Source organism: Lolium perenne, chromosome 1 (genome assembly GCF_019359855.2).
Source record: "Lolium perenne isolate Kyuss_39 chromosome 1, Kyuss_2.0, whole genome shotgun sequence".
Classification (NCBI taxonomy): Eukaryota; Viridiplantae; Streptophyta; class Magnoliopsida; order Poales; family Poaceae; genus Lolium; species Lolium perenne.
This window is the reverse complement of record NC_067244.2, coordinates 50,335,291-50,349,888: the sequence shown is the minus strand read 5'-3', so window position 1 is coordinate 50,349,888 and position 14,598 is coordinate 50,335,291. Positions and strand designations below refer to the sequence as shown.

The following is a 14,598-nucleotide window of genomic DNA, read 5'->3' as shown; positions in this document are numbered from 1 at the left end:
TTGCTCGCCCATCCCTGCGTTTTGTCTCTCACTCGCTCAACCCTAGCCTGATAGGCGCCTATCATGTATAGCCCTAGAGGGCTCACAAATACCACACACTTACTTGTTCTTTATTTTGGAGAAATGGTAAGTCACAAAAGGTGAAGGTAGAACGGCGGTTTTAAAGATATTTGATGTAAGATGCACCAAGGATCTTTGGTAGTCCATGTAATTTTTAATTTATTCAATTTGATGCACCTTGTTAAACAATCAATAAAATCAGTTAATTTACTAAACAAATTTCTCGTAAATTAAACCAGTCACAAATAAGCTAGAGAAAATAGAATACTTATCAAAAAAAAATACGGAGTACCACATCAAACTTGCAAGCCAAGGATTCCAAGATTACAAAATTTGAATTACTCCGTATTAATTTCCTTTCCCTGCGGATGCGGAACCGTGTACATCCAGCTCAACAACCGTCGTACCCCAGCCTAGCACACCCCTATAAAATCCCCCACCTCGCCTCCCATCTCCACCCTCCCGTACTTCCCCCTTTTCGAATCCAGCCGAACCGCACGCCCCTCGCTAGGGTTTCGAGCTTCTCCGGCGATGTCGTCGCTCAAGCCCGACGAGAAGGCCGATTTCCGGCGCAAGGGCTACAAGACCTCCGTCGACGCGGAGGACGGCCGCCGGCGGCGCGAGGACGGGATGGTGCTGATCCGCAAGGCCAGCCGCGACGCCAGCCTCCAGAAGAAGCGCCGCGACGGCTACCCCGCCTCCGCCGCCTCCCTCGCCGGCGGCGCGCCGCAGATGGGCCACTCCTCGGCGCTCCAGCAGAAGGTTCGCGCTCTCTCGATCTGGTACGTTCGTCTCGGCGCGGGTGCGGGATTCGTGATCTGACTGTTTTGGATCTGTGTTCGCGTGCAGCTCGAGGGCCTGCCCGCGATGGTGCAGGCCGTGCTCTCGGACGACGGCGCCGTGCAGCTCGAGGCCACCACGCAGTTCCGGAAGCTGCTCTCCATCGGTGAGACTTACATCAGCCTGACGTCTCTCGATGATATTTGCCTTAGTTGGAGTATACGGGATGGAATTAAGATGATTCTAGGGTTAATCGTGTACAGGACTAATAGCGTCAGAACTTGGTCGGTTGTAGATTTGTTTTTCGTGGAATCACGACTACCTTGTATAAGATACTTGCGGATTAGGTTAATAGGTTAGGGGCAAGATCTATTTCTTCCCCGTGTTCTCTGCTGAATAATTTAATTCGATTTATCATCTGAAGCTTCGATTCTGCAACTGCCATTTTTTTCTCTCTCAGTACTCTGCTTATCTTCTGGGTCAACTTTTACCTCGATCTAGGAAATACTTGTTTCAGTAATCCTGTGATACTTCGAATTCCAATTATTAGGCAGACATCACATGCTTTTTTGGTTGTACACCATCTGTTTAAACATGCATCAGTAGATTATCTTAGGTTTGGGTTCACGTATTTTTTCAGGCAAAGTCTGATGGCCAGTTGTTCCAGTGATCAATTTTGCTCCCGCATCAAAACTGTAGAGGTTTTACATGCTGATATGTTTCTCAATGTTTGTAGAGCGGAGCCCTCCAATTGAGGAAGTGATCAGCACTGGTGTTGTTCCTCGCTTCATTTTGTTCCTTACACGTGAGGACTATCCCCAACTCCAGGTGAGAACAACCCGAATGAGAAGTTAGGTTAATTTGGCTATCAATCACTCAAACTGACTAAAAATACTTTGGTTTGCTTATTACAGTTTGAGGCCGCGTGGGCACTCACCAACATTGCATCAGGCACATCTGATAACACCAAAGTGGTGGTTGAGGCTGGTGCTGTTCCCATCTTTGTCAAGCTACTCAGCTCCCCAAGTGAGGACGTCCGTGAGCAGGTATAAAAGCAGCTCACAGAAGAATCGTCTTTATTTTGAGAGACCTTACTGCATGATGTTTATGTTGGTATGTTCCCTATTTGTATGTTTAGGCTGTATGGGCTTTGGGGAATGTCGCTGGTGACTCTCCAAAGTGCCGTGACCTGGTGCTTGGAAGTGGTGGACTATTCCCATTGTTGCAGCAGCTCAATGAGCATGCTAAGCTCTCGATGCTCAGGAATGCCACATGGACCCTCTCCAACTTCTGCCGTGGGAAACCGCAGCCAAACTTTGAGCAGGTTTATTTCTGGGCTGGTGTCCCATTGGTTCAACTTGCTGTAAATATTGATTCTTAGGATTGTTTGGTTAACATACTTGTGCATGAGCAGGTCAAACCGGCTCTCTCAGCACTGCAGCGCCTCATCCACTCTCAGGACGAGGAGGTTCTCACTGATGCCTGCTGGGCTCTCTCATACCTTTCTGATGGAACTAATGATAAGATCCAATCTGTGATTGACTCTGGTGTTTTCCCTAGGCTTGTGGAGCTCCTCACGTAAGATCATTTTTCCTTTCATGCCCTTTTAAGCTATCAGAATGCTCATGACAGATTGTTTAGGTGCTAACTACTAATATTTGATATAGGCACCCTTCGGCTTCTGTGCTCATTCCAGCTCTACGTACGGTGGGTAATATTGTTACCGGTGATGATTTGCAGACTCAGGTCAAGCTCATTTCAGTTATCTTATTTACTTATGTATATGTTGTGCTGTTCCTTCAAACAATGAAAGCTGTAATTCTTGGTTGTTGCAAACTTGCAATGGTTAGTTCACAATTTCTTGGGAATTTAACCATGTGTCCTTGATATCTACCTTCTTTTCTTGGAACAGTTATAAGCTAAATTTATAGCTACTATTTTGCAATGTTTAGTTATGACGAAGCTAGCGGTGTACATGATCTTTACTGTGTTGACAGTGGTGTTAGTTCATTGAATGCATGGGCCTCTTTATTTTGTTTCACAGGGCAGTATCATGGTTGCAATTTATATCATTTGAATTCTGCCATGTCTATCAACACAATAAGATAATCCTCAAACTTTATCTCATTTTGTATAAAGACAGTTCGTAATACATACTGTGATGCGGTTTATCTCATTTTAGTTGATATCTGTTTGCATGTATTAACTAAGGTCTGTATTTGTCTCTAATATTTATCCTTTGCTGCAGTGTGTCATTGATCATCAAGCACTTCCCTGCCTCTTGAACCTCTTGACCACCAATCACAAGAAAAGCATCAAGAAAGAAGCATGCTGGACTATCTCAAACATCACTGCTGGTAACCGGGACCAGATTCAGGTTGGTGTTCTTGGGAAATTGAATTTATATGTTGCTTTATAGATGGGTCACCCTTCTAAATTTTTGTTGTTTGTCTCTAGGCTGTGATCAACGCAAACATAATTGCTCCTCTAGTACATCTTCTGCAAGGTGCTGAATTTGACATCAAGAAGGAGGCAGCTTGGGCAATTTCAAATGCCACTTCTGGTGGAACACATGATCAGATTAAGTGCGTGGCATCTACATTTTGCGTATTTTTTGTGTATTGTTATTGTTATTAATTTGTGTTTTCATGTTGATATTTTAATAACATTGGCATATACATGAATTGTTGAGCAGGTTCCTTGTTGCCCAGGGTTGCATCAAGCCGCTCTGTGATCTGCTGATTTGCCCGGATCCCAGAATTGTAACAGTTTGCTTGGAAGGCCTTGAGAACATCTTGAAGGTCGGGGAGGCAGAAAAAAACCTTGGGGCAGGGGATGTCAACAACTACGCGCAGATGATTGATGATGCCGAGGGGCTGGAAAAGATTGAGAACCTTCAGAGCCATGACAACACTGAGATATACGAGAAGGCAGTCAAGATGCTCGAGTCCTACTGGTTGGAGGAGGAAGATGAGGCCATGCCTTCTGGTGAGAACCCACAGAACGGCTTCAACTTTGGGAATCAGCAGAACTCGGCTCCATCTGGTGGGTACAACTTTGGCTGAAGGTATGCCCTCTTCAACAGCTCAAGTGAAAGCAGTTGTTTGTATTTCATAGGGTTGGATTTGGAGGTTTAGTGTTTTCTGATGTTACATTATTCATGCAGATACCCGGAACTGTGTACCGTAGCTACTTGCTTGGGACTAGTCAGAACTGGGGGGAGTCTTGTCGTTTGAGTCATGGTTGGGTCCTGTCGGTCTGGTCTCAAGCAGTCGTCATGTCAGTCTAAGAAGGGTCAGTCCTTTGTGCTGCATCATCAGTGGTGCAGTTTGGTCAATGGTCAGTGTTCAAGGTCAGGTGGTTGGATGATTTGGGTTCTGCCTCTCCCTGTGGTGGGAGCATGGGGGAGGGTGTTCAGAGCCGCAGGTGTTGTCGGGAGAGTCGCCAGTCGGGTTTTGCCTCCTATATATATATAGCCTGAATGAAAATTATATTGATATATCTGTCTGAGGTAAAAAAGAACCTTGAAAGATAGGGTTTTCACGGTTGTGTCGGTTTTTCTCAGAAGTGTTTCTGTGCTTCTGTGCTGTATTAACTTGTCGGAAGAGTATTGGCACAACTTATAAACATCAATAGTAGGGTTTGGTCTGTTCATTGGTTGGTTGTATGTTCCACAGGTTTTGTTGCGTCAAAGTTTGTTGTTTCCGCGCTTACTATCCGTTTTGGAGATTGTCCCACGTCGTATATCAAAAGACTAGTTGTGTATCACACATATTGTGGTGATGAGTTTGCTGGTCTGAGTACTTGGTTCCATTTTTCGGAAGAGAAAGGATTCCGTGGAACCTGGTTTATTGCTGTACTATGGTTTATTACTATGAACATACGGTGTAGCACATTGAAGGAAAAAAAGAAGAAATTGTTGGTTACATTTCAGCATCTTCCAGATGTTTTAATGTGCTTTTCTTATCTTTGATGATGATAATTGCATGCTTGGTGTGCCTGATGTCTGCCATCATTGCATCTACTCTGTATCCACCAATAACGGACGTCTGTAGCAATTCTTCAATGATTTGTGGCCATGTGGGTGCGTGGCTGGCAATTAGAATCGGAACATTTTCTGTTGTTTTCTTTTGTACTTGGGTGTCCCCATCTATGCTTCGAGATCGAGTCTACCTGGGGAAAGCAATATAGAACATGGTTTTGAAGTTTCACCATGCTAAAAAGAGATGAGCACAGCTGTCTTAATGCAGTTAACTAACAAGTCACAGTTGAATCAACGAAGTCTCCTTCCGTTCCATAATTCTTAGCGTATTGATTAGTTGACAATTCTGGAACGGAGATAGTATAATCAACTGAACTTAGACAGCTAAATGTCTGTAATTTCCAGCGGGCTTGCCCTAACGAGTTGGGTGATTTTGAAAATGTATATTCTAAATCCACAAATCGCTGCCTCCCTTATAGTTTGTCAGCCTCCCACGGATGTGAATTTTTTCAAGCGTATATACGCTGCTTAAAATTGAGCATTAAGGACCTGTGCAACCAGCAAACACCCCTATAGAGCATCTCTAGCCAAATCCCCCATAACTGACCAAACGCCTTCCTCGCCATTAGCGATTTAGCGGCCTATATTTGTTCCTGTAAATTTGACGCCGCAGATCCCAACCGCAATAACTGAGGAGCAAAATTTTATTTTTGCAAATCAAACCATATGAACTGTCAATATTACAAACTGAATTAAATTAAATGTAATAAATCAAATTATTCACTATTACAAACCGAATAATGAACTAAATAAATTGTTTCAAACCAAACAAGTAAAAAAAAATAACTAGCTGCCAAAATCAACATCAAAGCCATCTCCAAATCGTCGTCTTCTTCCTCCTCCTACTAGAGTCGTCGAAGATCATCTCTCTCAACCTCTTCATCTATAGCCGAAAGCGCTCTCGGTCAAGTCTGTTGCGACGAGGCAAATACGGAATCATATGAACAATTCGTCGAATACCTGAGCGCGACGGAGGTGGAGTCCGAGGCTGGCAGCATAGAGCCCACCAAAAGGGCCAACGACGCCGTCGAGCGAACGCGATGGCTGGGCTATCAACCACTGGTCGTCGAAATCCCAACGCCAGGCCAACACCTCCACCGGACATCGCCGAAGCTCGAGGCCGCTGCTGGGCATAAAGCTTGTCAGGCCGATAGCTACGACGGCAGTTGTCGAGCAATTATCCTCCACATCGGTTGGTCTACACCTCCCCCATGCTCTGATGACCCTTTTCCAGCAAGAATCCACCTCTCCGCGGCCGAAAATGACCTCCAATCGGTGGCGGGATCCGGCTCGATGCGGCGGCTCTCGGGAGCGATTCCGGTGACGCCTTGTACCGACGAGTGGGTCGGATGGAGGGGAAAAGGGTGGCGGTTAATTCCGACATTCGGTCGAGGCGATTGATGGTCGGCGGTGTGGACACCGGCGGGGCGGCGAGGTTGTGACAGCGGGGTGGAGGAGCTAAACTTTAGGAAAACAGCTGCTGGGAGGGTATTTTGGGGCCACGGAGCCGATGACAAAAAAATATGCTCCACTAAAACTTTTTGGGCTTGGGCTAGAGCCGGTTCTAGAGATGCTCTTAGTACTTATTCAGTGCAACAGTAATTGAACAGCCGGAGGCCGGACAACATGAATAAGCCTAGATGATAAAAGTGAGCAAAACACGTCGCCGGAGTGCAAGCTCACACAATCTCTAGTGCTCTCCTTTACACGGCAGAGTTGTTCAAGTTGACTAAATCCTGCATTAAGCCACACATTTCATATAAGCTGAAATGAGAACTCCCGAGAGAATCTCTTGCTGGGACAACGACACCCCAGGGAGGCGTGCTCTGCTTTTGGCCCCAGCTTTCGGTTCACTTCTTTCCCTGTTTCGTTATATTGTTGTTAGTATTATTGTTTCCTTTTAAAAGGTTGATGCCCAACCTAACTGCAAAACTAAGCTTGTATCATATGCCTTAAGCATTTTATTATGGGGTTGATGGGTGTATGCCTTCGGTTTCATGGAGGGTGCCCATAAAGGTAGGGACACGATGAATGGGTGGAAGAAGATTAGAAGAACCTTCCATTGTTCTTTCCCTTCTCCACCTGGATTGGTCTTCCTAGCCTCCTGTGTGGTAGTACCATATTGCTCCGTTACCGTAACAAAACTAATAATGCATTATACAGAAATCATGTAAGTGCGCATATACCTTTTTTTTCCGACACAACGGTGATCAGGGAAAGGCTAGTATACTTTTTATTTTATATAAATTATTCGTACTTGAATGTTTAAAGTACTACTACTTACTTTGTAGTTCACATTGGTACGATCATTTTCCCTTTCTCCTTTCTTAATTAGCGCAAGTAAAGAAACCATCCTTTTATTCAGCGTTTCCTGTCTCCAAACTCCAAAGCAACTCCTGGCAATGACCTCTTTTGCCTTGCTGCCCAGTTCCCTCCCTCAATTCAGCTCCCTGTTTGACACCTTGCACCTCTCCTTCTGTGCTGGTTGGTGTATATGCTTCCTGACATTTACATATTTTTTTTTTGAAACGGACATTTACATAATTTGAATCAACAATTAACATGTTTATAGACACAATGAAATATTATGTATAGTTACTATAAATAAATAGTCGCATTTTGACCCATGTTGTTTTGAACGTCGACAATAACAATGATATAATGTACATCGTCTAGTGCTTTGACCACATGGCCGTTCGAGCAATCAAGGCTTAAGAGTAATGGCGCTAAAAAATCACGACTGTAAGATATAATTTGTATCAGGACTGTTAGCTTCACATTTCATCTCTGAACTTACTGTTATGTTTTAGCCTCAATAGAGGTTTGACTATATGGCTTTTGGTCATAAGCCGACCCACATCTGGCCTTGCTTGGCGTAGCTCCTGGATTCTTCTGAATTTGTATCAGGAGTGTTAGCTTTGACTGTGTTAGCTCCTGGATTCACATGATCACATCTGGCCTTGCTTGGCGTAGCTCCTGGATTTCTTCTGAATTTGTATCAGGAGTGTTTGCTTTGACTGTGTTAGCTCCTTGGCGTAGCTCCTAGAGCTTTGACTGCGTTAGCTCCTGGATTCTTCTAAGGTGGCTCACCGCCAGACTCCTCCTGAATCTAGCCTAGAGTCAGACGCGGCCTTCTGGATCATTAGTCTGTTAGAGTTGTAATATAGCACTATACGGATACGGTGTAGTACACCGCACGTATGGATGCCCCACATGTAATACCCTGGCAAGGGTTATTCTTGCCCCCTATATAACATGCAACCCGGCCCTCTAAGGAGGTCATCCGGTTCCGCTACGTTAGCTAATATGGTATCAGAGCAATCCTCTCCATGACCTAGCCGCCGAAAACCTCACACGATCGATCCTGATCGGAAACACCCAAAACACAAGAATTCGTCCACGATCTTTTGATCGGAAGTCCACGATCCCTCAGATCGGAAGTTTACGATCTCCAGATCGGAAGTCCTCACGATCCCTTGATCGGAAATCTCCCTGTTCGGTGCCATGGCCTTGTCTTCCTCGTCGATCGTACTGGCTGCCGTTCTGGGAAGTCCACCCTCCACCAAGCTAACCAGGGCGAATTTTCTGTTCTGGAAAACCTTGGTCCTGCCCCCTCTGCGCGGTGCCCAGGTCCTTGAGCTGCTTGAGGGCACAGATACTGCGCCGGAGAAGTTCTTCGAGGTGGAAGACTCAGAGAAGAAGAAAACTCGGCAGCCCAATCCTGCGTATGCAGCCTGGCTGTCTCGAGATCAGACGGTGCTTGGGTGGCTGCTGCAAACCCTCTCGCCGGAAGTCATAGCCCATGTTGTCGGCATAGACTCCTCTGCCGGCCTGTGGGCAGTTCTCACAACTATGTTCAGTGGGCGCTCTCGGTCCAAGCTCAATGAGCTGCGGGGTGCACTCACCAGTACCAAGAAAAATGATCTCACCCCGGCTGCTTACTTTGCCAAGATGAAGAGCTTTGCTTCGGAGTTGGCTGCTGCGGGAAAACCTGTTGATGAAGATGAGATGGTGGGTTACATAGTCAATGGACTTGGTGCATCCTACAATGATGTTGCTGCTAATGTCAATGGCAATGCTGACACTACTCTTGATGACCTGTATGACCAAGTCTGTGCCCATGATCGACGTCAAGATATGCTCTCCTCTACTGGACAGGGGGCTGGCTCTGGATTCACCTCTTCTGCTAATGCTGCAAACCACCGCCGTGACTCTGATCGTGACTATCGTGCTCGTGGTGATCGCGGCAAGTCCCCCGAATATTACCGCCAGCCCCGTGGTGACCATGCTCGGTCTCCTGACCGTGGTGACCGTCGCCGTGATGGGAGCAAATGGGAGGATCGTCGCCGCGAAGATGACCGTGGTGACCGTCACCGTCCTGATGTCCGTGACCGTCGCCGTGATGACAGAACTGATGGCAAAGGACAACGACGCCGGAAGGGGCATGGCCGTGCCCGAACTCCCTATGTGGATGTGACCTGCCAGATTTGCACAATTCATGGCCATCCCGCGTCTGATTGCTGGTGGCGGTTCAAGAATGATTCTGATGATGATGATGATGGTGGAAGAACCAACAGAAAGGGTGCCAATGTTGCATCATATGGTGTGGACTCAAATTGGTATTCTGATTCTGGTGCTATGGATCACATCACAGGTGAACTCCACAAGCTTACTACTCAAGAAAAGTACAAGGGCCGTGATCGTGTACACACGGCCGATGGCAATGGTATGGTTATAAGTCATACTGGTTATTCAAAATTGCATACTCCCCATAGTACTTTACATCTTCATGACATACTTTATGTTCCCAATGCCTCTAAAAATCTATTATATGTTCATAAACTTTGTCTTGATAATAATGTGTTTATTGAGTTCCACCCTTGGTTCTTTCTTATTAAGGATCAGGTCACGCGAAGGATTCTCTTTAGAGGACCATGTCATGAAGGTCTCTACCCACTAGTGCCAGTCTCTACAGGATCATGCAAGCAAGCTTTCCTCACAATAAAGCCATCGTCTTCTACATGGCATCGCCGCCTAGGACATCCTTCCTCCTTCGTGGTGCAACAAGTTATTAGAAAGAATCAGATTTCATACACCCCAGAAATAAATTCTTATGTTTGTGATGCTTGTCAATTAGCTAAGAGCCACCAGTTGCCATATCCTATATCTTCTAGTGTGTCCACTGTTCCTTTTGAATTAGTGTTCTCTGATGTATGGGGTCCTGCAACTGCCTCTGTTGGCAAACATCTCTACTATGTAAGCTTCATTGATGATTATAGTAAATTTACTTGGATTTATCTTCTTAAGAAGCGTTCTGATGTTTATCAAGTCTTTCTTAATTATCAAGCTTATGTTGAGCGCAAATTCAATAGAAAGATCATTACTATGCAAACAGACTGGGATGGTGAATATGAAAAACTCAATGGTTTCTTTCAGAAAATTGGCATAGTTCATCATGTGTCATGTCCTCATGCTCATCAACAAAACGGTTCAGCTGAGCGCAAACACCGTCATATAGTAGAGGTTGGGCTCTCTTTACTTGCACATGCATCCATGCCTCTTAAGTTTTGGGATGAAGCGTTCCTTACAGCTACTTTTCTAATCAATCTCCTTCCTAGCAAGGTCATTGATTTTCACACTCCTGCTGAAAAACTCCTTGGTGCCAAACCAAACTATGAATCTCTTCGAATCTTTGGCTGTGCATGTTGGCCTAATCTTCGTCCCTATAATAAAAGAAAGCTTGCTTTCCGCTCTACACGATGTGTTTTCCTTGGCTACAGTCCTCTTCATAAAGGTGTAAAATGTCTAGATATATCTACTGGTCGAGTCTACGTGTCTCGAGATGTTGTCTTTGATGAGACTGTTTTTCCCTTTGCCTCATTGCACCCCAATGCTGGCTTTCGACTTAGCAATGATATTCTTCTTTTGCCAAAAGACTCTTCTTCATGTACTAGTGGGGATGCATGTTTTGATGATCATATGCCTTTACCATTTGTACCTGTTGTTGCTAATCATCCTCAGGAACACAACCCTCCGACTGGTCCAGAGGAAGGCCACTCCAATACTGAAGATCCAAGTGAAAATTTCAGTCAAAATGATGCAGATTTGAGCTCAAATGAAGCAAATTCAGTTTTGGCACAAAACGCCGAGCCTGGTACCAGATCTGAGGAGGATTCTCCTCGTACCTTGGATCACCCGTATGCTGATTCCGAGGAGGATCCGCCTGGCACACCTGGCGTCACTGCTCCCGAGGGCGGGAGTCCTCAGCTGAAGACGTCGCAGGCGCGTGGCCGCCCCCGGTCTCGGTCCCCACCTCGCCTGCAGGTTTACACGCGGCGTGGGCGCTCGCGTGGTCCATGCCAGTCGATGTCTGATACGTCTCCAACGTATCGATAATTTCTTATGTTCCATGCTACTTTATTGATGATACCTACATGTTTTATGCATACTTTATGTCATATTTATGCATTTTCCGGCACTAACCTATTAACAAGATGCCGAAGAGCCAGTTGCTGTTTTCTGCTGTTTTTGGTTTCAGAAATCCTAGTAAGGAAATATTCTCGGAATTGGACGAAATCAACGCCCAGGATCTTATTTTTCCATGAAGCTTCCAGAACACCGGGGGAGAAACGAAGTGGGGCGACGAGGTGGCCACACGCTAGGGCGGCGCGGCCCAGGCCCTGGCCGCGCCGGCCTACTGTGTGGGCCCCTCGTGTCGCCCCTAAACCTACCTCCTCCGCCTACTTAAGCCTTCGTCGAGAATAACTCTAGTACCGAGAGCCACGATACGGAAAACCTTCCAGAGACGCCGCCGCCGCCAATCCCATCTCGGGGGATTCAGGAGATCGCCTCCGGCACCCTGCCGGAGAGGGGAATCATCTCCCGGAGGACTCTTCACCGCCATGGTCGCCTCTGGAGTGATGAGTGAGTAGTTCACCCCTGGACTATGGGTCCATAGCAGTAGCTAGATGGTCGTCTTCTCCTAATTGTGCTATCATTGTTGGATCTTGTGAGATGCCTAACATGATCAAGATCATCTATCTGTAATGCTACATGTTGTGTTTGTTGGGATCCGATGAATAGAGAATGCTATGTTATGTTGATTATCAATCTATCTATGTGTTGTTTATGATCTTGCATGCTCTCCGTTACTAGTAGAGGCTCTGGCCAAGTTTTTGCTTGTAACTCCAAGAGGGAGTATTTATGCTCGATAGTGGGTTCATGTCTCCATTAAATCTGGGGGAGTGACAGAAACCTCTAAGGTTGTGGATGTGTTGTTGCCACTGGGGATAAAACATCAATGCTATGTCTAAGGATGTATTTGTTGATTACATTACGCACCATACTTAATGAAATTGTCTGTTGTTTACAACTTAATACTGGAGGGGGTTCGGATGATAACCTGAAGGTGGACTTTTTAGGCATAGATGCATGCTGGATAGCGGTCTATGTACTTTGTCGTAATGCCCAATTAAATCTCACAATACTCATCATAACATGTATGTGCATGGTCATGCCCTCTTTATTTGTAAATTGCCCAACTGTAATTTGTTCACCCAACATGCTTATTCTTATGGGAGAGACGCCTCTAGTGAACTGTGGACCCCGGTCCATCCTTAACATCGAATACAATCTACTGCAATACTCGTTCTACTGTTCTCTGCAAACAATCATCATCCACACTATACATCTAATCCTTTGTTACAGCAAGCCAGTGAGATTGACAACCTCACTGTTACGTTTGGACAAAGTATCTTGGTTGTGTTGTGCAGGTTCCCGTTGGCGCCGGAATCCCTGGTGTTGCGCCGCACTACACTCCGCCGCCATCAACCTTCAACGTGCTTCTTGGCTCCTACTGGTTCGATAAACCTTGGTTTCTTACTGAGGGAAAACTTGCCGATGTACGCATCACACCTTCCTCTTGGGGTTCCCAACGGTCGCGTGCTGTACGCGTATCAATGTCTCCACCGCATGCTGACACCGTCCCTCACCACTCCGCGTCCACCACGTCGCCGACCGATGCTGCTGCTGGCTGCACAGCAGCACAATCTGGATCCGAGGCTGCTGCTCCTCCTGCTGCACATGCTGGATCTTCTGCGGCCCCTCCTGCTACTACTCTTCCTGTGGCTGGAGTCCAAACCAGGTTACAAAAAGGTATAAAAAACCCGAAAATTTACAAAGATGGCACTGTTCGCTATGGTCTGCTTGCTTCTTCAGGTGAACCTCGAACGCTGTCTGATGCCCTTCATGATGATAACTGGCGCAAAGCAATGGAGGAAGAGTATGATGCTTTGCTTCAGAATAATGTAGGATAACGTTGCATAGAAAACAAAAATTTTCCTACCGCGAACACGCAATCCAAGCCAAGATGCAATCTAGAAGACGGTAGCAACGAGGGGATTATCGAGTCTCACCCTTGAAGAGATTCCAAAGCCTACAAGATGAGGCTCTTGTTGCTGCGGTAGACGTTCACTTGCCGCTTACAAAAGCGCGTAGAAGATCTTGATCACCGGCGCCACGAACGGGCAGCACCTCCGTACTCGGTCACACGTTCGGTTGTTGATGAAGACGACATCCACCTCCCGTTCTAGCGGGCAGCAGAAGTAGTAGCTCCTCTTGAATCCGACAGCATGACGGCGTGGTGTCGGTGGCGGTGGAGAATCCCGGTGGAGCTTCGCTAAGCGTGCGGGAGCTATAGAGGAGAGAGGGGGCGGCTAGGGTTTGGGAGGGGGCGCCGGCCATCTATTGGTGCGGCCACCTTGTGGTGCTTGGGGTGGTCGGCCCCCTCCCCTTGGCCCTCATTATATAGGTGGAACACCCAAGAGTTGGTCTACAAGTCTTCGAATAAGACCCCAAACCAAAACCTTCCATAACTCATGAAACCTACCCAAGCTAGGACTCCCACTAGAGGTGGGAGTTCCACCTTCCTTGGGAGGGGGTGGCCGGCCCCCCTTGGGGAGTCCACTTGGGACTCCTCCCCTTTAGGGTTGGCCGGCCATGGGAGGTGGAGTCCCACCGGGACTCCGCCTTCCTTGGTGGCTTCTTCCGGACTTTTCTAGAACCTTCTAGAACCTTCCATAGAACCTTCCGCATCATTTTAAATCACATAAAATGACATCCTATATATGAATCTTATTCTCCGGACTATTCCGGAACTCCTCGTGATGTCCGGGATCTCATCCGGGACTCCGAACAAATATTCGAACTCCATTCCATATTCAAGTTCTACCATTTCAACATCCAACTTTAAGTGTGTCACCCTACGGTTCGTGAACTATGCGGACATGGTTGAGTACTCACTCCGACCAATAACCAATAGCGGGATCTGGAGATCCATAATGGCTCCCACATATCCAACGATGACTTTAGTGATCGAATGAACCATTCACATACGATACCAATTCCCTTTGTCACGCGATATTTTACTTGTCCGAGGTTTGATCTTCGGTATCACTCTATACCTTGTTCAACCTCGTCTCCTGACAAGTACTCTTTACTCGTACCGTGGTATGTGGTCTCTTATGAACTTATTCATATGCTTGCAAGACATTAGACGACATTCCACCGAGAGGGCCCAGAGTATATCTATCCGTCATCAGGATGGACAAATCCCACTGTTGATCCATATGCCTCAACTCATACTTTCCGAATACTTAATCCCACCTTTATAACCACCCATTTACGCAGTGGCGTTTGGTGTAATCAAAGTACCTTTC

General features: G+C 46.4%; 1 protein-coding gene across 1 annotated transcript; it reads left to right on the top strand.

The window, feature by feature from the left end:
* The first annotated feature begins 506 nt into the window (after nt 1-506).
* Nucleotides 507-4,494, top strand: LOC127349330 (importin subunit alpha-1b). The gene is made up of 11 exons (XM_051375067.2): nt 507-822; nt 910-1,006; nt 1,577-1,668; nt 1,755-1,886; nt 1,979-2,164; nt 2,255-2,418; nt 2,508-2,586; nt 3,089-3,217; nt 3,298-3,425; nt 3,536-3,907; nt 4,007-4,494. The coding sequence occupies exons 1-10, from the start codon at nt 592-594 to the stop codon at nt 3,903-3,905; spliced, it is 1,608 nt and encodes a 535-aa protein (XP_051231027.1). The 5' UTR covers nt 507-591; the 3' UTR covers nt 3,906-3,907; nt 4,007-4,494.
* Nucleotides 4,495-14,598: the final 10,104 nt, after the last annotated feature.